Source organism: Mustelus asterias, chromosome 8 (genome assembly GCF_964213995.1).
Source record: "Mustelus asterias chromosome 8, sMusAst1.hap1.1, whole genome shotgun sequence".
Classification (NCBI taxonomy): Eukaryota; Metazoa; Chordata; class Chondrichthyes; order Carcharhiniformes; family Triakidae; genus Mustelus; species Mustelus asterias.
Window position 1 is genome coordinate 99,864,279 of NC_135808.1, and position 26,344 is coordinate 99,890,622.

At 41.8% G+C, this 26,344-nt stretch overlaps 1 protein-coding gene across 1 annotated transcript; it reads right to left on the reverse strand.

Moving 5' to 3' along the window:
• Positions 1-284: 284 nt before the first annotated feature.
• echdc2 (enoyl CoA hydratase domain containing 2) lies at positions 285-26,051 on the reverse strand. Its single transcript, XM_078218584.1, has 10 exons — positions 25,772-26,051; positions 21,220-21,287; positions 20,308-20,395; positions 18,875-18,961; positions 12,260-12,352; positions 11,321-11,377; positions 5,199-5,386; positions 3,665-3,715; positions 1,063-1,110; positions 285-939 (listed from the first exon to the last, which is right to left on the reverse strand). Exons 1-10 carry the CDS (start codon positions 26,004-26,006, stop codon positions 862-864), a joined length of 993 nt encoding a protein of 330 aa, XP_078074710.1. The 5' UTR covers positions 26,007-26,051; the 3' UTR covers positions 285-861.
• Positions 26,052-26,344: the final 293 nt, after the last annotated feature.

A 26,344-nucleotide genomic window follows, 5' to 3' on the forward strand; every position in this document is an offset into this window, starting at 1 on the left:
AAATTTGTAAAACGAGCAAGGCTAAGCGATTAGCTACCCTTTACAGATCTTCCCCTACGAGGCTGCTGCACTGATGCCCATCTGTTGAAACCACCAGATCACCCGAAGGAGCTACACTTGACTTTTTCACAAGTATCCTGCTAGACTCATATAAATTGTCATGTACATCGATCATTTGTACAAAAATATTCAAAAAAAAAAACAATGTTCAGGCTATACAATTATTTTAACCTCCTAGCCTTCTAACGCCTTAACCGTTAAGCAAGAGAGGAGTCAAATTCATTCAACTGCTGATCATCTAAATTTATTTCAACCATGTCATTTGTCTTTCAGCATTGGAAACAGTTTTCTGTTGAAAGATAATGACTTTATTAATTTCCATAATCTAACAGTTTACAAATAATAAAGAACAGCTAACTGGTTTACTGTAAAACACAAGATAGCATGGCACTGCTGTTTACTCATCTGAGGCAGTGTTAAACAGAGTGGCTGTTGAGTGGAACAAAATAAAAATTAACATTGGTCAACCCAGCAAAAAAGTAGCAGCAGAAGACCACAAATATTTATGTCCAGAAGTACTATGGAAACGACCAGATCAACTGAGTTGTGCAGTATATATTCGGGATTGCTATCTTCTGATGGACCATTTGCATCAAATCATCAATAGTGTTCACTTGTACATTATTTCTCTGTTAAATGGCATTCGGTGAAAATATTACCCTGGATGCAACTTGGACTGCATATTACACTACTTGATGCTGAAACCAGATGAAAAATCTAGTAATCTCCAGAAAGGTTAAGAAGCTATAGGAAATATAGACGGTATACTCTTTATTTTGTAGATCTGAGATTTTTTTCATTTTATTCTCCAGTAAAACGTGGTAATCGTTTTTCTATAAATGCTGCCATCCCCTCCAACCGGTCTTTTGTAGGAATGACCTGTATTGGCAAATGGTATATTTACTTCACCAAAATATTTTTCAACACAAGCTTTTGAAAAATTTTGTTAAGACGGAAACAGAATTGCCTGAGGTTTTTTTTTAAAACAAGGACACTCCATACCTGAGCATAACACATTTCTTCAATTGCCATTCCAGATGAAATATCTACCTGCAGAGCATTAAAAACAACAGCATGTATAAACCAAGTCAATATTGCTTTAATTGGACAATACTGTAGATGAAGTCAACCGTCACAATATGCTCACTACTTTTAAACAATTAAAATTTGAAATATTTATTTCAATGATAACCTTTTCCATTAGGAAATACATTTTTATTAATGTTTCAGTTGTACCAAGTTACTTTGGGATTTCAACTAAATACTGGTATGATCATTTAATCAAAAACTCCTTTGACTTTTATTTATTCTGACTGAAGGATTTTTAAAGTTAAGGTTGAGGAAAGTACATATGAGCTAACAAGTTTATCTCTATGGTATTTTTTTGAGTTGTCTTGTGCTTCCAACTGCATTTTGAGTCATCTCTAGCTCTGGCTTCACTTTCTCATCTGGCAGTTTATTTTCAAGTTTATGACAAACATTTTAAAAATGAGTACTTAAAGGTCACCATTAAAAATACTGAGTCCAGTGCTGGAGAGATTATTTTATATTCTGTACAGTTTGTAGTGGAATTGTATTAATTTTGAAAACAGTTTTGTTTTAGTTCAATGATGTTGGAATTCAGTTGTGCTCACCTCTCTACCAAGACAGTTGTGTACAAATTTACAAATATAACAAGCTAATTATTATTTATCCAGGAAGGAACCAAATTAGGAAAGACTCCAGGTTCAATCCCTCCTTGGTGCACAGTTAGATGATCTGGGCTAGGACAGTAGATATACTACAATTGGAGAATAGAAAATTCTGGAAAAACTCAGGTCTGAGAGCATCTGCGGAAAATGTTGGCTCTATTCTCATCAGACCTGCTGAGGTTTTCCAGCATTTTCTGTTTTGTTTCAGATTCCAGCATCTGCAGTATTTTGCCTTTATACTACAATTAGTCTCAACACCCTAGGGGAAGAGAAACAACAACCAGGATTCTCCCTGTTGATCACTCCTGGAAAATGCAGGAGTTTTAGATACCAGGTAGAAACACAAATGGAACAAAAAAGAAAAAGCTCAGATCAGGTAGCATCTGTGGCAAGAAACAGTTAATCTTCCAAGTTGATGAGCTTTCATCAGAACAGTTCTGGTGAAAGGTCATCAAACTGAAATGTTAATTCTCTCCACAGATGCTGCCTGGCCTGTGTTTAACCAGCATATTTTGTCATTTCAGATTTCCAGCATCCTCACTATTTTGCTTTTATAAGATTGCAAGTGGATTTGGCTGGTCTATCTGTTACAGTTTAACCAGTTTATTTACCTGAGCTTATTCATGGAAAATGGTTGCCAACACTGATCGAACTATTATCAGGAAGAAAACACATACAACTAGATAATCCTCACAAACTGAAGTGAGATCAAGATGGTGAAACAATCAGGATCAACTCCATACAGAGTTTAGTGCCAGTGATTAGCAAGTGACTGCAGGTTCAAGCTTGACTCCAAAGGGTACTTCAGTGCAGGACTAAATGAATGCTGTATTAACCGAGCTACTATATTTTAGAACATGACCGTTCTCTGCGCAAAGCAACTGCCATGTTTGTGACTAAATTCCAAATTTTATTTGTTGAAATGTTTTGAGAAAATGTGAAAAGCATTATATAAAATGGATCTTTTGCCAAAATGATAAGTTAGAGCAGGTGATGGTTTCTATTACGTATCCTAATCCCTGTAGCCATTCATAACCTTAGCTTCCATGACACAACCCACTAAAAGGCTAGAGTTGTTTAGTGCTGCCATTTCAATTGTGGGGAAGGTGGTTCTAGAGGTTAAGATCAGTAAAGTGGCTCAAATGTATGGTTCCTGCCAACTTGACTTGTTCTTTTATTAGGCTTAATCCATATATTCATGAATTTTGCTTGTATAATTTCTTCCCTTCATTAAAAGGCAGCAGGGCATCATGAATTTCAGAAAAGCTGTGTAAATTAGGTGGCTACATTCAACTGGAAAAAGCAGTTTGATGTAGCTATTCCATATCAAACTATCAGGTGATTTTAAAAAACCTTTTTCTCTCCTCCAGGCACTGACTCATGGAGCAGGAGGTGGTGGTTGTGTTAGCCCTCCACTATCTCATTTGATGTTTAGATTAGAAGGGTCAGCAGCTTCTTTGAGTTTACAGCTTGGCCTAATCTTGTATTTGAAGATTACAAGAACTTGGCTATTATTCTTTAAAATTTGTCCTGAAACCCAGAACACCCACTGCTGCACCAACTGAGATCAGCTAACTACATGCAGCAGGGATCAAACTTGGGCCCTTGTTTCACACATGTTTGCATTGCACTTGGATAACCAGCAAAGGAACTCCTGTATGGTTTCAAATATTGTAAATTAGAAAAAAGAACACTTCAGTGATATAAAGGGTAATTTTAACTTCCTGTGGGGGTAGATGGTAATCCAATGAGGAAGTTTTGATTGGAGGCCTGGCAGGTTTACATATTGGAGCTACTTGCCCATTTCTGGTAGACAGGGGCCTGGCAAGCACCTGTTGAGGTGTAGTAGAACAGTGATTCATTCCCATTGCTCTTTTTTATATTATATGCATAATGTACATCCAGTACATTACCTCAATGCCTTTGTTCATCGCCTGTTTTGCCATCCTCAGAGCTACTGGACCCTTTAAGATTAATCAGAGAAATTGTTTTTTAAAAATATGACAATATTCAGGTATATACAGACAATGATATTATGGCAAAGCGAGTAGTAGTAAAACGGCACCCCTCTCTTTCCACCACTCAGCTGTACCAGGTTTTTAAAAAATAATTTGCTCATCACTTCAGTGTGTTTAAGTTATAACAGTTCTATATTTAAAAAAATGCTCCAATCACACCCATATATGATAGTTACATAGACCGGGGCGGGGTAGGGGAGGGAAATAGATGAATTGTTTGAGTGTCCAAAAAGAAAAGTCATATCTGAATCCTGTACATCGATGACGGACAGTTTCCGTTGTGTTCGTTGATCTTTCAGGATTCTGCTTCAAGAGGATTCAATGTTGAAGGACAATTTTTCTTTTCTTTGAGCCAGCAGCTGTTTGGCTGATGTTGAAGCGGCGGCCTGTGGTGTTTGCCTGGTCAGAATACAGGCAGGGACAGAGAGGGAGGGATACTGCATGTTCTGTTGCTGTTACTCACTCCATGTCTTTCTGGTTTCTATCCCTGGAAATCAGTGTCTCTTTACACAAACAGCTAGCTTGCTGTCGCAGGACCTTGATAAAGTTGCCAGTTACCAAACAGTCATAAGTTCACTTCAGGTCCATTCTCACTTTGCCCTAATAATTAGTCCAAATGCCTGAGTAGTTCAAAAGGTGGCAATTCTGACTTCTTCAAACTAATTTTTGTCCTCTGTGGGCTATGTCCAGAAAGCCAAAATCCGTTCTGATAGCTTTGTAAATAGCAAGCTGTAATTACATAGATGTTTGGCTATTTAGAGACCTGCTGTTTTAAAAATTTATTCTGTGGCTTCAGTCCATTCAGTCAGTTTTGATATTAAGGGATTTTATTATAATTATCAACAATTCTTAACCCTGTATTTAACACCATTATATAAACATAGATTATCCATGTCGTAGGATTGCCTTTAGCTGCAGCAGCTGTGGAATGACCAAACTACTTTGCTGCAAAATGATCATGATATGAATATTTTTTTAAATCATCCATGGGACATTGGAATCATTGGCTAGCATTTATTGTTCATCCCTTGTTGGCCGAGGATAGTTGAGGCAACCACATTGCTATAGCTCTGGACTTACACAGGCCAGACCGGATAAGGACGGCAGATTTCCTTCCCTATAGGACAGTGTTGAACCAGATGGGTTTTTCCAACAATCGACAATGGTTTCATGGTCATCAGTAGATGTTTAATTCCAGATTTTTTTAAATAATTGAATTCAAATTCCACCATCTGCCGTGGTGGGATTCAGACCCAGGTCCCCAGAACATTCGCTGAGTTTCTGGATTAATAGTCTAACGATAATACACTAGGCCATCGCCTCCCATATACCACCATCCACTGTCAAGTTTGCCATGGGTAGTTACACCACAAAAAAATAGCAACTGTCAAGGTTTTCATTGACTTTAGTAATACACATTATTACAAACCTGCGGAAGTATCTCTTTGGCCAGATCTAGTGCCTTTTGATAAGCCGCATCCCCCAAATCATTTTGGGTCACAGTACTATTCACTAGGCCCATGGACATTGCTTGTTCGCCATCTATCTGTCGACCAGTGAAAATAAGTTCCTTTGCCAAGCCAATTCCCACAACTCGAGGCAGCCGTTGGCTACCGCCTTGAGAACAGAAATAAAAAGTTTTGATTAACTATCACAGCATAGATCAGGCATTTTCTTACACTGAAATTTCATTTAGTATTTACAATTCCAGTTCTTCCACATCAGTGAAGCATGTGGCAATATGTAATTCTTATATAGTTGGGTAGATTCATTAAAAAAAAATATATATAACATGTATTTCCTGCACCACAATCTGTCATGCCTTGGGTGTAATATCCAGGTATTATTTTTAATATACCATTATACTTCTCAATTCTATTAACATTGAGAGCGAGGAGGTTAGCTCGCAAATAGATAAGGAATGTAAACAGGGTAAGAGGGAGGTTAGACGAGTGATGGAGAAGGGAAGTGCTCAGGCTGAAGGTCTGAGATGTGTCTATTTTAATGCCAGGAGTGTTGTGAATAAAGTGGATGAGCTTAGAGCGTGGATTGCTGCTTCGAATTGTGATGTGGTGGCCATTACGGAGACTTGGATGTCTCAGGGACAGGACTGGGTGCTTCAGGTGCCGGGTTTTAGATGTTTCAGGAAGGACAGGGAGGGAGGCAAGAGAGGGGGGGGAGTGGCACTGTTGATCAGGGATAGTGTCACGGCTGTAGAGAAGGTGGATGCCGTGGAGGGATTGACTACGGAGTCTCTGTGGGTGGAGGTTAGGAACAGGAAGGGGTCGGTAACGTTGCTGGGTGTTTTCTATAGGCCGCCCAATAGTAACAGAGATGTTGAGGAGCAGATGGGGAAACAGATCCTGGAGAGATGTAGGAATAACAGAGTTGTCGTGATGGGAGATTTTAATTTCCCAAACATAGATTGGAATATCCCTAGGGCTAGGGGTTTGGATGGAGAGGAGTTTGTTAGGTGTGTCCAGGAGAGTTTCCTGACACAGTATGTGGATAAGCCTACTAGAGGAGAGGCTGTACTTGATCTGGTGCTGGCTAATGAACCTGGACAGGTGGAGGATCTCTCGGTGGGTGAGCATCTTGGGGATAGCGATCATAATTCTATCTCCTTCACGATAGCATTGGAAAGAGATAGGATCAGGCAGGCTAGGAAAGTGTTTCTCTGGAGTAAAGGGAAATACAGTGTCATCAGGGAGGAAATTAGACGGGTAAATTGGAAGGAGGCATTCTTGGGGAAAAGTACCGAAGGAAAGTGGAGGATTTTCAAGGAATGTTTGTCTGGAGCTCTGCATGACAACGTTCCGATGAGACAGGGGGGTGTTGGTAGGGTACGGGAACCGTGGTGCACGAAGGTTGTGATGAACCTGGTGAATAAGAAAAGAGAGGCGTACAGAAGGTTCAGGGAGCTAGGAGGTGTTAAGGATTTAGAGGAGTATACGGGATGTAGGAAGGAGCTTAAGAAGGAAATTAGGAGAGCGAGAAGGGGTCATGAGAAGGCCTTGGCGGGTAAGATTAAGGAGAATCCCAAGGCTTTCTACAAATATGTCAAGAGTAAAAGGATGAGATGTGAAGGCATAGGACCCTTAAAAGGTGAAGGGGGAAAAGTTTGTGCGGAACCGTTAGAAATGGCGGAGGTGCTTAATGAATACTTTACCTCGGTATTCACGGTGGAAAGGGATCTGGGTGGTTGTACTGCTGGTTTGCGGTGGACAGAAAGGATCGAGCATGTGGACATAAAGAAAGAGGATGTGTTGGAACTATTGAATGGCATCAAGGTTGGTAAGTCGCCGGGACCGGATGGGATGTACCCCAGGTTACTGTGGGAGGCGAGGGAGGAGATTGCGGAGCCTTTGGCGATGATCTTTGCATCGTCGATGGAGACGGGAGAGGTTCCGGAGGATTGGAGGATTGCAGATGTGGTCCCTATATTCAAGAAAGGGAACAGGGACAGCCCGGGAAATTACCGACCGGTGAGTCTAACCTCAGTGGTTGGTAAGTTGATGGAGAGGATCCTGAGAGACAGGATTTATGATCATCTAGAGAAGTTTAGTATGATCAAAAGTAGTCAGCACGGCTTTGTCAAGGGCAGGTCGTGCCTTACGAGCCTGGTTGAGTTCTTTGAAAATGTGACCAAACACATTGACGAAGGAAGAGCGGTGGATGTGGTCTATATGGACTTCAGCAAGGCGTTCGATAAGGTCCCCCATGCAAGACTTCTTGAGAAAGTGAGAGGGCATGGGATCCAAGGGGCTGTTGCCTTGTGGATCCAGAACTGGCTTGCCTGCAGAAGGCAGAGAGTGGCTGTGGAGGGGTCTTTCTCTGCATGGAGGTCAGTGACCAGTGGAGTGCCCCAGGGATCTGTTCTGGGACCCTTGCTGTTTGTCATTTTCATAAATGACCTGGATGAGGAAGTGGAGGGATGGGTTGGTAAGTTTGCTGACGACACCAAGGTAGGTGGTGTTGTGGATAGTTTGGAGGGATGTCAGAAGTTGCAGCGAGACATAGATAGAATGCAAGACTGGGCGGAGAAGTGGCAGATGGACTTCAACCCGGATAAGTGTGTGGTGATCCATTTTGGCAGATCCAATGGGATGAAGCAGCAGTATAATATGAAGGGTACCATTCTTAGCAGTGTAGAGGATCAGAAGGACCTTGGGGTCCGGGTCCATAGGACTCTTAAATCGGCCTCGCAGGTGGAGGATGCGGTCAAGAAGGCGTACGGCGTACTGGCCTTCATTAATCGAGGGATTGAGTTTAGGAGTCGGGAGATAATGCTGCAGCTTTATAGGACCCTGGTTAGACCCCACTTGGAGTACTGCGCGCAGTTCTGGTCACCTCATTACAGGAAAGATGTTGAAGCCATTGAAAGGGTGCAGAGGAGATTTACAAGGATGTTGCCTGGATTGGGGGGCATGCCTTATGAGGATAGGTTGAGGGAGCTTGGTCTCTTCTCCCTGGAGAGACGAAGGATGAGAGGTGACCTGATAGAGGTTTACAAGATGTTGAGAGGTCTGGATAGGGTAGACTCTCAGAGGCTATTTCCAAGGGCTGAAATGGTTGCTACGAGAGGACACAGGTTTAAGGTGCTGGGGGGTAGGTACAGAGGAGATGTCAGGGGTAAGTTTTTCACTCAGAGGGTGGTGGGTGAGTGGAATCGGCTGACGTCGGTGGTGGTGGAGGCAAACTCGTTGGGGTCTTTTAAGAGACTTCTGGATGAGTACATGGGATTTAATGGGATTGAGGGCTATAGATAGGCCTAGAGGTGGGGATGTGATCGGCGCAACTTGTGGGCCGAAGGGCCTGTTTGTGCTGTGGCTTTCTATGTTCTATGTTCTATCACCGTGCTTCTAAAATAAAACACAAAATGCTGGAAATACTTTAGCAGGACAGGCAGTATGTGTGGACAGAGAAACAAAATTAATGTTTCAGGTCTGACCGTTTATCAGACCGCTTTCTCCAATGACTTGTTCTGTAATTGTTGCTGCAGATGTTTTATTTAATTAACTCCCACATCCCAAGTCAATTTGTTGTAGGGAACTTTTAAGTTATCCCTCCTAGGTATAAAGGACTCTGGGTGAATAGGGCAACGCAGAACCATAAAGAGGGGAAAAGGACAGGCAGAAAAAAGGAACTGGAAGGAGGCCAACTGCAATAGCAAAGGCAACTAAACAGGGTGAGCAGGTTGCAAAAAGAAGAGAGCATGCAGCTAAAGTGGAGACAGTAATCCAAATGAGGGATGGAGAGTGGGGAAGAGAAACGCTAATACGAAAGCAACACAGGGATAATAGAGAGCATATCTGATAATTTAATGTGAACAAAACCACAGGAGCAGTCCCCCAGTAATCTATAAGCAGTGAAATTCATGCATCACCTTTGTACATACTGGTGGATCATATCAAACAGCACATTCCTTCAGCTGTTCGCAATAGTGCTGACCATACTCAAGAGTCTGTGCTTGCAAAACACAGACAGTGTCTAAAGTTAAATGTGATTCCACAATTGGACAACATTTGCTGAACAATCCCAAATATGCTAAGAACTAGAATAGCAAGCAATTTAAGATCACCAGTCAGGCTCGCGTTGTGGCTCACTAATGCTTCCTAGAAACTACATATATTCAGATCAAGGACCTGTTCTTTGTAATCAAAAGGGACATCCAGGAATTGTAACTTACCTGCATTAAACAAAAGCGTGGAGGATAATAGTTCCCTGATGCCTTTTCCCTGACAATTCTCGGCCAGAGTCAATTTACCTAACAATCAGCATCCTTTTCTCATGCAGTATACATTATTGCTTCCTTTGAAATTTGCCATTCTTGAGTCTGTCCTGAGAAGGGCAAGATTAAAAACTTTGACAGCATGTCTTTTTTCAGCAATACTCAAGTTCTATACCACCAAGTGACTAGCTTCAGATTTTACTCTCTTTTCTGGAAAAAACATGAGTGCTGTCAGCAACAATTCCTCAAATTCTTTGATTCTCCTACTCAGGACCCATAACTGACCATTTTGCATTACTCTTTGTACTTCTTGACCACTCTGCAGCATTTGGTATAGCCAATCACCCCTCCAAAGCCTCTCCTCTTTTCAGCTGAGTTGGTTCCTTGCGTGGTTCCATTCTTATCTATTCAATTTTGGCTACAGTATGTCTAACATAGCCTCTCTTCCCATCCCCACACAGTCACCAAACAATATGGCCTTTGTCCCTTCTTCTTTCTCATGCTGGCTTTCAGCAACATCATCCAAACACATGGGAAGTAAAAATCATATGTACGAAATCCATATCCTCCTACTAGTTCCATTCCCCTCATCAGCTACCGTCTCATTGTGATTGAAAATGACTTACCAGAATTCCTCCAATGTTTTACACTTTTAGAACAGTTCCTTTCTTGATGACCTGTAGCCCCATAGGCCACCACATCCTGTTGCCCTCTCCTTCTGCATTTGATGGCAGAATTCCTCATCAGAGAAGATTTTGAAGAACTTGTCTGGACTGTTCAGCAACACTATCCCTCCCCCATCCTCCCCAAGTAGCTCAAAATGTGGAAGATAGTTGTAACATCCCTATAGTGTGTTTGGCAATAAATTGGGTGGTGACGTGGGTCTTACTGTATTTGTGCTCTGTGGTTGTATTTCTAATTAGCGATAGATGCCAGTGACAATCATAGGTCTGGAAATTTCGTTGTCCCAATGTTTGTGCATGTGGTGATGAGGAGCTGGGCATGCCCTGCACCTGAATTGTGAAACCCGATGCACTGTCAATATTGGACTCAGAATGGCACCATTCATTTAATAGTCAAAGATCAGCCGGCTGCTGGCATCCACATTCAGGTAAATGTGACAAACCTATTGTATAAAGGTATAAATGTGAAAAACCTATTGTATAAAGGTTCTTTACGCAGAGAGTGGTTGGGGTGTGGAATGGACTGCCTGCAGTGATAGTGGAGTCAGACACTTTAGGAACATTTAAGCGGTTATTGGATAGGCACATGGAGCACACCAGGATGATAGGGAGTGGGATAGCTTGATCTTGGTTTCAGATAAAGCTCGGCACAACATCGTGGGCCGAAGGGCCTGTTCTGTGCTGTACTGTTCTATGTTCTATGTATAGGTTGCAGGCAACCGCAATGCAAAAATGCTCCCAGTTTTCAAACACTATCCACTCCATCACAAGCCTTTTTGTTTTATTCGTTCATTGGATGTGGGTATCTCTGGCTGAGCCAGCATTTATTGCCCATCCGAGGACATTTACGAGTCAACCACATTGCTCTGGAGTCACATGTAGGCCAGAGCAGGTAAGAACGACATACTTCCTTCCCTAAAGGACATTAGTGAACCAGATGGATATTTATGAAAACAATGGTTTCATGGTCATCAGTAGACTTCTAATTTCAGATTTTTACTGAATTCAAATTTTGCCATCTGCCATGATGGAATTCCAATCCAGGTGTCCAGAACATTACAGTGGGTCTCTGGATTACTAGTCAAGCAACAATACCACTACCTCCCCCTCTTTTATATAATGAGAGAAGTAACTCACCAGCACCAGGAAGAAGACCTCTGGTAACTTCAATAAGACCCATTTTGGCAGAAGATGCTAAAGTTAAAGAAACAAATAGCAATAAAGTAACTGCTCTTGTTCACATCAACAAGAGACATGAGCTACTTAACATCACAATATCTTAGTGGACAATAAGAACGGGAATACTGACTATTCACATCTTTGGACTGTGGGAGAAAACCAGAGCACCTGGAAGGTACCTACCCAGACACGGGGAGAAGGTGCAAACTTCACACAAACAGGCATCCAAGTTCGGAATTGAACCTGGGTCCCTGGAGCTGTGAGGCAGCAGTGCTAACCACTGTGCCACAGTTAATCTGCCTAGCTTGAACTTAGTAAACAAAGCTTGGCAGTTAAATGTTAGTCTACAATCAGAGTCCACTTGCCAAATAATCATCACTCTCTTACCATGAAGTATAAATTATTGTTCCCTTTACATTTGGTATGTTTGCAAATGTCCAGATCAGTGCATTATGAAAAGCTTTGACATGCTTTTTTTTCAATGATACGCAAGTTATTATTGTACAGGTCATTTTCAAGTTTACAAATGCAATGTTCAATTAGTTGCTCACATATCCTGTAATGCATCTTTGTAACTAATGAATGAACACTAGGGTCATTCCAGCTCTATTTTATCTGCACATTATATGAAATCGTGTAGCCATAGGAACACTGTTAACAATGACCATTTTTAGCTTTTGCCTTATTTTCAGTTAGAAAGAGAAATGGGGATAATCCTGGGAAAGGTTTATGAGAACTTACAGAATTGAAGTAATGACTCAAGCCTACTAGTCATTTCGCCAATGTTTGTAGAGCAGTCTTTAATTATTAAATAGAAATGGAGCTTTACATTTCTATTGTGAGATCTCCATATATGTAAGGTATTAAATAGGCATATGTGACATGGTTTGACCTTACCTGCAACACGAAGATCACATGCCAATGCTAGCTCCAGGCCACCACCAAGAGCATACCCATCTATTGCAGCAATGGTAGGCATAGGCAGGAATGCTTAAAAAAACACACACATAATTTAAGTCTTGAAAAACATTCTAAACATATATATATATATATATCAAAATCACAATCTGAACAGCCAAGCGATCAGAGCTAGCCCTTCCAACTAGTTTCTAGAAATCTCATTGGCCAAGAATCACTATTGTGTCACTAATGTAGCTTGATGACTATAGCTAATCCCATGACCAAAATGATCGCTCCATCTTTGATTGATGAGCCTTTGGACCCTTGCTGATAAAGCTCAGAAGATGTTAGATTTTAGCAGCTCAGTTTGGCTAATAATGGTTCATGAATTCCCATAAGTATATTTTTCTAGGTTTTGGTCATGATGATTGTTCTCATGGGAAAAACGTACCTGAAAAACCTCAATTACAGATATGCTGTAGCTCTTTAAATAAATCTCATGTGATCAGGTAGTCTAGAAATGGAATATAGAGTGGAGATGACGAGGCACAGGCGCAATGGGGAATGATTGCTAACTTCAGTAGCTGGCAAGTGTTCAAAGGCATTAATTAGATGAGCAGGTAGATGATTAGTTGGCTATGCAGGAAGTTAAGGATGGTGTTGCAGACAGGGTCAGAAGAGAACAAAACTTTTTGTACCCTTTCTATAATCGGTATATTTTGTTGAAAAGGAAGGCATGTGTTCCTCAGCCCCCAGGGTGTGTGCTGTCAATTTAAATCACAGCAGCAAGCTTTTGTGGGTTTAAATAAAAGGAGGATTATTTATTCATGCATTTACCCCAAAAGTCTAAATTCCAAGTCATTCATACGCACACATGGGTAGTTTAGGTGGGTTCAATAGCTGGAGTTGTATATCAGGATGATTACAAGACTCCCTCAACGAGATGGATGTTCAGCAGGTCATAAAGTTAGTAACTTGTAGTTTTTCTTGCCAGGAGGTCAAGTTTGATATTCCAAGCTCATGGCTCTGATACATCTGGCAAATATTGTTTGTTAGATCTCTTCCATTGAGCTGATATGGATGATCTCTAAGTACCCGAGAAATCCACTTGCATTTGACAGCTTTCCAGAGATGTGATTTTCAGATGTGAATTAATTATTTGTGCAGAAATTGCAAGAGTCACCGGACTCCTGGCACTTTATTAGCCTGTTTAGTAGCGTCCAGTTTTAAAAGAAAGACAGTTCCAGAAATTACATACTGAATGCAGTCCATGTTTAAAGTTACGAATAGGACATGCCTTCACTGGGCATGACAATTGAATCAGAATAACCGAAGAGACTGATTAAATTGCAAAGAATAGCAGCAAGTCTGCGGATTGAGTGTTTTGTTAAAAACTAGCAAAGGACCATCAAAAAGTTGATAAAAAGGGAAAAAAAAATATTCTTGCCAAGAATATAAAAGCAGATTGTAAGAGATTTTACAAAGAATAGAGCAGCTAAAGTAAATGTTGGTATCCTAGATGTAGAAGCCGGAGAAATAATCACAGGGAATGAGGAAATTGCAGAATCATTGAACAAATATTGTGTCTATCTTCAAAGCAAAGGACACAAATTGCAGACTTTAGAGTAACATAGGTGCTAAAAAGGAGCGAGGAAATGAATAATCAGCGAAGTATTGGGGAAACCTAGGTGACTAAAATTCAATAAATTCCCTACAATCTAGGGTTCTAAAAGAGATAGCCAAAGCACCCACTATCTCTGTAGCTATGTTTTTCCAAAATTCTCCAGATTATGGAACAACAGGTTGGGTTGAGGTTAAGATGGGGAGAAATAGCTTCAGTCAAAGAGTTCTGAGTCTTTGGAATTTTCTACCTCAGAGTTGTGAATGAATCATCATCAATTATAATTAAGGCTGAGTTAGATAGCTTTTTGGCCTCTCAGGGAATCACGATATATGGGGAGCAGGTGAGAAGTTGGAGTTGAAGCCCAAGGTCAGCCATGATCATATTGAATGGTAGATCTAACAGGCCATATGGTTTTCTCCTGCTCCTATTCCTTAAGTTAGATCATAAGAAATAGGAACACGAGTAGGCCCTTCAGCACCTCAAGCCTGCTCTGCCATTCAGTAGGATCATGGCTGATCCAACATTCCTCACGTCCACTTGCCTGACCTTTCCCCGTAACTTTTGATTCCCTTACTGATCAAAAATTTATCTATCTCAGTCTTAAATATACACAAGGACTCTGCCCCCACAGCTCTCTGTGGTAAGGCGTTCCAAAGACTCACAACCCTCAGAGAAGAAATTCCTCCTTCCTCAGTCGTAATCGTTTTGATACTATTCCCTTTATTTAGAGATTATTCCCTCTGGTCCTAGATTCTCCCACGAGGGGAAACATCTTCTCAGCATTTACCCTGTCAAACCCCTTAAGAATCCTAAATGTTTCAATGAGATCACCTCTCATTCTTCTAAATTCCAATGAGTAGAGTCCCAAACTATTTAACCTTTCCTCGTAAGAAAGATGGACCAGGGATCATCCTGATGAACCTTCTCTGAACTGCCCCCATTGAAATAATATCTTGCCACTTTCCAAATAATCAGGTGACAAATAATAAACAGTGCCAACAGTTTCAAAAAATTTTTTCACCTTAAAAGAAAAACTTGTCTCAAAGTGTGTTGCTAAGTGTCATAATTAGTATCTATCATAGAAATCATAGAAACCCTACAATGTAGAAGGAGGCCATTCGGCCCATCGGGTCTACACGACCACAATCCCACCCAGGCCCTACCCCCATATCCCTACATATTTACCCGCTAATCCCTCTAACCTACCCACCTCAAGACACTAAGGGGCAATTTTAGCACGGCCAATCAACCTAACCCGCACATCTTTGGACTGTGGGAGGAAACCGGAGCACCCGGAGGAAACCCACGCAGACACGAGGAGAATGTGCAAACTCCACACAGACAGTGACCCAAGCCGGGAATCGAACCCAGGTCCCTGGAGCTGTGAAGCAGCAGTGCTAACCACTGTGCTACCGTGCCGCCCAGAATCTAGAATGTTAAGGGACAATTTCAACACTTTCTTCTCATTTGTTATACATAATAGATATACATTTTCTGATCTTCACCTGCCCCAGTGCTGGATAGATAGTTGAGGCTGAAGCTGTGATTGTGGAAGCTGACTGCACCATTAAAATAGTTTGGTCGCCCCTATCAGGGCTTGTGCTAGGTATCAGAACCAGAAAGAGGACTGGGCCTTGAGACCTTACATTGAACTGGAAAATAAATACCTGGTCATTCAAAAATAAAGGCCCTCTCTACCATAAGTTACTGTTTAACTCTGACTCTAACCTAAGGAAGGTGCGGATACTGCCATCCACCAGCAAGGGGATGGACAGACACACGCACAGGAAACTGAGCCAAAACAGTTAGGAATGCTTCCTCCTGCCTTGTTGTATGAATATACTAGCCTCATGTTTGTTACAGACATAGGTTCTGTGCTACCCACAGATGAAGTCTTATGAGTTCCAAGTTGGAATAATGTGGGCAAAGACCTGGTAAGATGATTTTTCACAGCCCATTTCCTGCCAATTCCATGAGGCCATAAGTAGAGAAGAAAAATAAATTAGTCCCATGTAATGCAGGCAATTGAACAGTGCAAGAACAAAACAATCTTGAGAACACAAAGCCTGCTACTTCGGATGATTTTCAGGTGGTGCCTTAAAGCACTGCAAACACAGGAGAGATAGTAGTAGATGACTCGGCCCATTATGCTGCTCTGCCATTCAGTACAATCATGGCTCATCCTGGGTTTCAACTACATTTTCCTCACTTCTACCCATATCCCTCAATTCGACAAGGCCAAAAATCTGTCAATCCAAGCCTTCAATATAGTCAACAATGGAGCACACAAACAACTATCTGGAACAGAGAATTCCTAAGATTCAGAATCCTGGAGTGAAGAAATTTCTCCTCATCGCAGTCCTAAACGAACCTATTTCCCCTGAGACTGTGCCCATCCAATTTAGATTATCCAGTCAGTGCAAACAAACTGGCAAGCTCTTTCAGAATTCTTTGTTTCAATGAGATCACCTCTCACTCTTCTAAAGTCCAGAGAATATAAACCCAATTAACTCGGTCTCACATCACAGAACAACTACCTTTAGGGCAGCACGGTAGCACAGTGGTTAGCACTGCTGTTTCACAGCTCCAGGGACCTGGGTTCGATTCCCGGCTTGGGTCACTGTCTGTGTGGAGTTTGCACATTCTCCTTGTGTCTGCGTGGGTTTCCTCCGGGTGCTCCGGTTTCTTCCCACAGTGCAAAGATGTGCGGGTTAGGTTGATTGGCCATGCTAAAATTGCTCTTAGTGTCCTGAGATGCATAGGTTAGAGGGATTAGCAAGTAAATGTGTAGGGATATAGGAGTAGGGCCTGGGTGGGATTGTGGTCGGTGCAGACCCGATGGGCCGAATGGCCTGTTTCTGCACTGTAGGGTTTCTATGATTCTATGAACCCTCTCATCCCAGGGACCAATCTAGTGAGTCTTCACTGTACTGCCTCCAATGCAAGTATATCCTCCCTTAAACACAGAGATCAAACTACACATAGTATTCCACCCAATTGTAACAAGACTTATTTATTCCTGTATTCTAATCCCCTTGCAACAGAGGCCAACATGCCATTTGCTTTGCCAAGTACTTGCTGGATCGACATACTACCTTTCTGCATTCCTTGTACAAGCACCCCCCCACCCCCGAGTCTCCCTGTTGAAAGTGAATAATCTCACTCTTCCTCACATTATATTCCATCTGTCATCTTGTTGCCCACTCACTTTACCTGTCTATTTCTCTTTGCAGCCTTTTGTGTACTCCTCGTAACTTACAAAGCTTGGTGAAAATGTATTGTCAGTGAACTTAGACACATTACTCTTCCCAGCACTGATCTTTAGAAACTTCACCAGTTACACCCTGTCAACTTGAAAATGCCCATTTAAACCTACCTATTGCTACCTATCTGTTAACCAATTCTCTATCCATGCTAATATATCACCCCCGGCTCCATGAGCCCTTATTTTACCTATTAACCTTTTGTGCAGCACCTTATTGAACATCTTTTGGAAATCCAGGTATGCTCATCTACTTATTTCCCTTTATCTACCCTACTACTAATTACATACTCAAAAAGACTAATTCATTTGTCAAACATGATTTTCCTTTCCTAAAACCATGTTGACTCTACTTAGCCATACGATGATGTGCAGAATTCCTTAAATAATAGATTACAACACTTACCCAACAATTGAGATTATGCTAACTGGCTTGCAGTTCCTCTTTTTCCCTCTCCTTTTTCTTCAATATTGGTGTCGCATTTGCTCATTTCCAATCTGCTGGGACCATTCCAGAATCAAGGCAATTTTGGAAAATCATTGCCAGCGCATCCACTATCTCTGCAGCTTTCTCTTTTAGAATAGAACACTAGGATGTAGGCCATCAGGTCCAGGGGATTTGCTGGATTGTAGTCTCTCAAGGTTTCTCTGGTACTTTTTCTCTGCTGATATTATCTTAATTTCCTCACCCTTTTGAGCACCTAGGTTACTGTCTTCTTTTTTGCTGTCTTGTGCTGTGAAGACCGACACAAAATGTTTGCAGTGTCAATGAAGTGACCACTTTGCCAGTCTGTTCATGCCAACATGAGGCCTTGAGTCTTGTTGGCATTCAACAGCCTGCAGCTTGCTGTTTCTGGGAGGATGGGAAATTGGCTGACTCCCATTCTGAGCCCAGCACCAGAGATGGTTCTGTTAGGAGTCACAAGTGGGCAGGGTTAATTTTAATCTAAGCTACCGAAGGAAAACCATCTGAATCAAATTGGCCACCCCACTAACCTCAATCAAAAACAGTCAATTGGTTGCTTTTGTTTTGTTTAATCGGAAAAGTGCTGCAGAAAGATTAAAAAATGGACATAAAGCAGTGACAGAAGAGATAGGAGAAGATGATCTCACCAGTATTTTTGTTGTGGATACTGCACTAGTTTAGCGACCCATATCAGAAGTTTGCATCCTTCAATAAACCAGGCTACTGCTACATTATCTTTAAAAATCCAAATGGTACATGGACATCCTTCAAGGAAGAGTAACTACTTATTGATCCAGTGATTGATTCACACAAGATGAATTCCAACAAATATTGACCAAGATTTTGAAATGAGGTGAACAGTCATACTCCCAACTCATTAGCACAGTTCCAGATCTACACGTTTTCAAGACAATGCTTTTGAAAAATTAAAAGATTTTCTTTCCTTTGTAGATTTAATTCTCTTTTGTTCTTATTCTCACTATTATTTGATCTATTTTAGTCATCAGAAGTAAACATGCACCAATATACTCAAACTATGGAGCCTCCTGCTGTAATGGAGATGGCTTTGAGCTACTAAGGAACACAATGCATTATACAAATTAGGTCTGGTGAAACACTACACTGGCCTTCATGCATTGAACAATATATTACACACAAATACCCCTGGACTTAACAACAAGACAAGTGCCACTTTGTTTAAAAAAAATGCTTGAAAATACTGCTACTGAAATACAGATAAATCCATTTCTTTGCACTTGCCTATATTGCTCATTAAACTTCGCAGCTTATGAACAAAGTGGCCAACCTCTGCATTACTCATTTTAGCACGTTCCTTCAAGTCAGCACCTAGAAAATGAATTGGGGAAAGAGGAAGGGAAAATAATTTAGAAAACAATTTGACTAAGAATAAAGAGATAACTTTTGTTGACACTGGCTTAAAAGAAGCAAAGAATAAAGCTTGGCAAGCAGTACATTCCACTGCAAATAAGCACCCAATGACTCTTCTGTGGTGCACACAATGCAATGATCAATATAGTCACTCAGAGTTAACACAGGATAAAAATCACCAGTAGTTGATCCAGTATTTAAAATTTTCTCATTGAAATGTTTTCAATTTAAACAACTTTCTAATGTCAGCAGCTTTCTAATACTCTGATCTGAAATGAGTTACCAAATCAAATCTCAGCCGTGTACATGGCATCTCGCTTCACCACCCACCAGAACCAATTTCTATAATGTGAGACAGAGTTAATATAGGCCATTACTAGACTGATCCTGAAAGGGGCAAGAAATGGCTTTGCATCCATGGTCCTCACACAAGGAAGGAGTTTCACAGCCCACCTTGAATAAAGGAATCACACTGAGAAACTGTTGCACGCCTCGTTTGTTGGATCAAGAGTAGCAACAGGATAGCCTAAAGGTGGTGGGGAAATAGGTGAGAAACTAAAGAAAAAAAGGTATAGATCACTATGTTCAGATTTCAAACTCTGGAATTATTAGCCATCGTAAAAAGACTACTACTCGATAATTTAACACAATGACATTAAGGTCTATATACCTCAAAGTAAAATCTAGCACAGAACTAAGTACATTTAGTATATTTCAATGTAATATTTTCAAGCCATGTTTTATTAATCATATCATCACCACTTGATTCTAATTAGGCTAGCTCGTCAACAATCAAATACTGATTGGTAATGTTGCCATAGAATCCCTATAGTGCAGAAGGAGGCCATTCAACCCATCGAGCTTGCACCAACAACTGCTCCCACCCAGTCCCTATCCCCGTAATCCCACGTATTTACCCTGCCAGTCCCCCCCGACACTAAGGGGCAATTTAGCATGGTCAATCGACCTCGCCCGCACATCTTTGGACTGTGGGAGGAAACCGGACCACCCAGAGGAAACCCACACAACACGGGGAGAACATGCAAACTCCACACAGACAGTGACCCAAGGCCGGAGTTGAACCCGAGTCCCTGACGCTGTGAAGCAGCAGTGCTAACCACTGTGCTACCATGCTGTCCTTTAAGTATCTACCATAAAGTTTAGAGCTCCAAAAATACAACAGTTTCCCAAATGCTGCAGGGTCTTGTATAGTTAGTAGAACTTTACATCACTGCAACAGGAACATGCTACCTACAGGCCAAGTGGATTCAAGTTACAAATGCCTCAGATTGTAGATCTCTTACCTGCACAGAAGACTCCTTTGACTTGACTCTTAAACAGCAGCACACGCACACTTCTGTCTTGTCGCAAGTCTTCAACAGCTTCTTCAAGCTAAAAACAAGTAATCAGTTCCAGCTTTTCATTGCAGATCTTGTGAATACAGTCACGGATGAGGAAAATCAAAGTCCTCATAACGGAACTGGAAACACTCATGTCAAAGGGCTGCACCAAAATTGATGATGATATCGGTACAGGTATTAAAGAGAAAACAGACAAAGGAAAAGGAAAAAGTGTGAGCAAGGAGAAAGAGAGAAGAAAGCATGCAAACATGTATGATACAGATTAACAGAGTAGGTCTTTGTTTAATATATATTTTGTCAAACGTGAGTTAACAAATGCCAACATGCTCTGCTCCAGATTTTCCTGGAGTTTAGTTTAGCATTGTAGGGACCACTGAAAGGCCTAACAAAATAGGAGACTATGCAGTAAATGACTTGCATCATTAATTATGAAGCTCCATATATTCCTGGGACCCTTTTGGAACCCTGTGTTCACCCTTTTGGAAAACAGTGATAATTATCAAAGTTCCTTCGACCCCATCCCCAATTAACAATAAATGGTTTTATTGGATTGACATCAGTTTAAATCCATGTCCCATTTACACATATCTCAGCTTGTTGATATTCAGAGATCTGGTTCAAGTTAGAGATTACCCTACAAAGAGACAGCTGCACTAAAAAGAGCCCTTCCCAAACTTCAGCTCATAAAATCCAAAAAATCAAAGAAGAATTAAGTGGAAATAGGACTGAATTACTTTTGTTCCAAGCAGCAAATGTGACTTTGGTCATAGATGGCGTTGGGGCACAGGTTAGATACTCCAAGAAAAAAACTCTCTGTTAAGACAAGTGACAACACAGTGATAGAACTGCACATACCTGCTTAACAAACACATTTCCTAGGGAATTTTTTGCACGAGATCTGTTCATCAAAACTGTTGCAATTCCTGAAAGAAAAACATTAAATGAACGGACTTCATGATTGCAAACATCAATTTTGTTTAGCGCTGTAACTCGTGACTCATCTTTCATTCCCTCACCCTGCAGTATGTGGTGAACCACTGTTACTACATGTATGTACCTGGACACACCCATGCTGCACCTGGCCCGAGACTCCTCCCTTTCCACCTGGGACTCCTCCCTTTCCACCCAGAGTGGGGTATAAAGGTGATGGTCCCTCCTCCTTGCCTCAGTTCAGACCAGGTCAGCTACAAGGGTGTGCTCCTGTTCTCTGTGAATAAAAGCCTATTAGTTTTCCCTCACTCTCAGAAGTCTCCGCGTTGTAATTGATAGTGCATCACAGTATAAATATCGCCCACTTTCTCTGCCTTTTAGCTTTGACAGAGGGTCATCTGGACTCGAAACGTCAACTCTTTTCTCTCCTTACAGATGCTGCCAGGCCTGCTGAGATTTCCCAGCATTTCTCTCTTGGTTTCAGATTCCAGCATCCGCAGTAATTTGCTTTTATCAATTTTGCTGTTGCACATACATTTTGATGTTAATTCTCAAAAAGGTTTACGTAGCTACTGGCATTGCATGATTTAGGCATAACTAACGCAGTGCGGGCAAGGGGCTGTGCATAGAAGTAAAAAGTTAAAGTTTATTTATTAGTCACAAGTAAGGCTTACATTAACACTGCAATGAAGTTACTGTGAAATTCCCCTAGTCGCCCCACACCTAACCAGCACGTCTTTCAGAATATGTGAGGAAACCGGAGCACCCGAAGGAAACCCACGCAGACATGGGGAGAACATGCAAACTCCACACAGACAGTGACCCAAGCCAGGAATCGAACCCGGGTCCCTGGCGCTGTGAAGCAGCAGTGCTAGCCACTGTGCTACTGTGCCACCCACAGACCACTTTCAAATCCAGATTTGTTCAGCTTCCACTCTTTCAAGCATTCGTGGTGGAGTGCCTCACATTAATCTTCTATAAATGGAAGAAATTAAAAGCTTTTCACAAGACGATGCTTTGCCTGAGCTCTATCCATTCAACTTCAAATAAGAAAATTTTCTAACTTTCTTCATCTAGAAGGTTGTGTTTTAACATTTAAACTGCAGGGAATATGTTCTCTTTTCAGTGCCAACACCAGCTACTGAAGGAAATGCAAATGTCGCTACAGCAGCAAAAGCTGTGTTGTAAACTAATGTTAATATTGATGTTTACTTTTAGGATAAACCAAAGCAAACAAAAAAAAATTATACAGGGAAATTTACTAGACCAAAATTTTCCTTTAGGCATCAACCTTAGATCTGTGGCAGCATGCTTGCTTCCACATCAGAAGGTGTTCAGTGCCTGCTGTGGACTTGAGCATATTGGCCCGGATTTTGCAGTCACAGCTATCCATTGGTGCTCATTGTTCATTATGCCTACAGCTGACAACAGACCTTTTCAGTAACAACTTACGATCGTATGGTGTCTAACACAGCGTGCCTGCCCTTTACAAGGCATCTAGAACCCGAGTAAGATAAACAACATGTCTCTTCAACCAGATTCGAGAATCCTCACGCAGAAATACAGAGTCTAAACCAGGAAGTGAAAATTTAATGTAAACTTTTCGCGGGAAGCAACATCAAGAATGACAATTAAAGATGATGGGACAGGAGGAAAAAGCAAGATAAATAAAAACCACAAGAAATGGAAAGAGGAGTAGGCTACCAGGCCCTTCAGGCCTACCCTGCCATTCAATACAATCATGGCTGATCGATGTCGGCCTCAACTCCTTTTCTGTGCCATTTCCCCATAGCCCTCTGTTCCTTGATTTATTAAGTATTTATCCATCTCCACTTTGAATACTTCTAATGATCCAGCCTTCACCACCCTTTGGGGATGAGAATTCCAGATATTCACCACCCTCTGCGAGAAGAAATTTCTACACACCTCAGTTTTAAATGACCCTTTATCTTGTAGCCATGTCCCTTTGTTTGAGACTCTCCCACTAGTGAAAACATCTCACCATCTACCCTGTTAAGCCCCCTCAGTGGCTTATTGTCTGAATAAGAATTTTAAACTCCAAGGAATATAGACACAGACTATTTAGTCTCTCTTGGTAGGACAACCCTCTCATCCCAGGAATTAGCTGGGTGAATCTCCTTTGGACTGCCTCCAATGTTACTATATCCTTTTTCAGGTAAGGGGACCAAAACTGTACGCAGTATTCCAGGTGAGGCCTCACTGCACCCTGTACAGTTGCAACAAAATATCTCTATTTTTAAATTCCAACCCCTTTGCAATAAAGATTAAAATGTTGTTTGCCTTCTTAACTACTTGTTGGACCTGTCTGTTAGCTTTTGTGATTCATGCAGTAAAACACCTAGATCCCTCTGCACTTCACTCACCTGCAGTCTCTCTCCATTTAGATAATAATCTGCCTTTTGATTCCTCCTACCGAAATGCATGATCTCACAATTTCCCACATTAAACTCCACTTGCCAGGATTTCACCCAGTCAACCTATATCCTGTTGCAGAATTGCAATGTCTTCATTACAACATGTCCTTCCACCTATCTTCGTATCATCGGCAAATTTTGTTCCTTCCTCCAGATCATTAATGTAAATAGTGAACAATTGTGTGCCAAGAACTGATCCCTACGGTGCTCCACTAGCTATATCTTTTCCAACTCTTTCTTTTCTATGTGACAGCCAGTTTTCAATCCATGTTAACACACTTCCTCCAATTCAATGGGCTTTTACTTTATGCACCAGCTTCTTATGCGGCACCTTGTCAAATGCTTTTTGGAAATCTAAATACACTACATCCTTTTTAACTCTCCAACAATAATTAAAGACTGAAAGATTATGACTCTACATTATAAGAGTTAATTGCAGTAAATAAGATTTGCACAATGTTAAAAAGTCACTGACGCTTTAATGAACGAGCCCAATTTTTTTCTGGTGAGCTTAGCAGGTAATTAGTGGGAAATCACCTTACTTGTAAGTGAAAGCTCCAACTCTTAGCGAGATGCTAGTGCAGCAAAGTGCAATTTGGACAGCAACTTCCTGGTTTGAGGGTTGGATTGTTATTATGAAGCAACTCCTGCAAATGAACGTTGGTAGCTGTGATAAACCACTGTTAGCTTATTGCCTGTGTGTGTGACATGCCTGGACACGTCCCTGCCGGCCCCGCCCGGGACTCCTCCCCCCCCCTGGTCCAGGTATAAAGGTGACTGCTCCCCACCCCCTGCCTCAGTCTCTGGACCAGTTCATCGGCATGGGTGTGCTCCAAGTCTTTTGCTAATAAAAGCCTATTTGTTCTTGCATACAAACTAGTCTTTGCTTGATTGATGGTGCATCAGTAGCTTCTCTTTTATTCGTAATACAAAATATGGGCCATGAGGCAGCACAGTGGTTAACACTGCTGCCTCACAGCGCTAGAGACCCGGGTTCAATTCTCGGCTTGGGTCCCTGTCTGTGTGGAGTCTGCACGTTCTCCCCGTGTCTGCGTCAGTTTCCTCCGGGTGCTCCGGTTTCTCCCACAGTCCAAAGATGTGCGGGTTAGGTTGATAGGCCATGATAAATTGCCCCTTAGTGTCAGGGGGGTTAGCAGGGTAAATATATGGGGTTGCAGGGATAGTGTCTGGGTGGGATTGTCATTGCAGGCTCGATGGGCCAAATGGCCTCCTTCTGCACTGTAGGGATTCTATGATTCTATCCAGACTGACGGTTCAGCGCAGCACTGCACTATCAGAGGTGCTATCTTAAGGTGGAATATTAAATCTTGGGCCATATGCCCTCCACACAGAGACGGATGTAATATATCCCACACAGCTCCTTGAAAGGGAACAGCGACAGCCTCCAGTCCAATGGAAAAGTTAAATCTTATTTGCCAACCAATGTCATCAAAATAGTTAATCTAACCAAAAGATAAATAGTGCAGTTCCTGGAATTCTGAAATAAAGATAATGAAGATTGGAAATACTCAGTAGGTTGGATACAGAAAGAAACCTGTTAATGCCTGTGACCTTTCATCAAATGATCCAGTTACTTGCCTCTTCCTATTTCTAGGATTCTGTTGTGTATAAATTGGCAGCAATATTACAACAATGACTGTGTTCAACAGGACTTAATTGGTTTTGGGCAGTCCTAAAGGACGCCAGATAAATGCAAACCTTTTTTAAAATCGGAATTATGAATTTACCGAAGGGAAACATCACCATCCCAGACTCAGGTAGAAACACTAAGGTGGACATTCGCACTCCAAGTCCTCCAGGGTCTGGATGGCGTAGGACTGGGGTGGGTACAGTAACAAGTCTCACAACATCAAGTTAAAGTCTTGAAGGAGCAGCGCTCCGAAAGCTGGTGGTACCAAATAAACCTTTTGGACTTTAACCTGGTGTTGTGAGACTTTTTACCGTGCCCTTCAGGGTCAGGGACGCAAAAGTTATACACCATTGCGGCAGCAATAGCAAAACACCAGAAACCAATCCCTCACCTGAGTTCTCTCCCTGTAAACGCTGTATCTGGATTTCGGGAGCGCCACCAGTCCCCGAGCATCGCCTTCTGCTGACAGCCAAGGACGGGACTGGACTCCAGCCGCTGCCCAGCCCTTCACTGGTTAAAGAGGTCACAGCAGTCTGCGGAGACCTCCCTACACCGGACCGAGCGAGGGCAGCCCTGCCACGGGCGGCCAAACATCCCACAGAAAGGATTTTCCTCATCACTGACATTTGCTGCAAAGCACTGCGGAAGTGAAATTGGCAAACGATACATTCAGTGGGAAGCGAGTTGTAAAGAGGAAATCCCGCCTCCGCGCCCACCGCGTTGGATACAGAGTAGCGCCCCCCCCCCCCTGTCCATTTGTGTCTGAGATGGGGTGGTATAAAATCAAACAAGACACCAGCTGGCCAAGTTTGTTACTGTGGAAAAATGTTGGAATCCATTATTAAGGAAGGAATGGCAGGCCATTTGGAAAATAATATAATCAAGCCAATCTGACTTTGTGTGAAAGGGAAATTGTGTATTGACAAATTTATCATAAGAGTTCCCAATATATTAGATTTCCCCG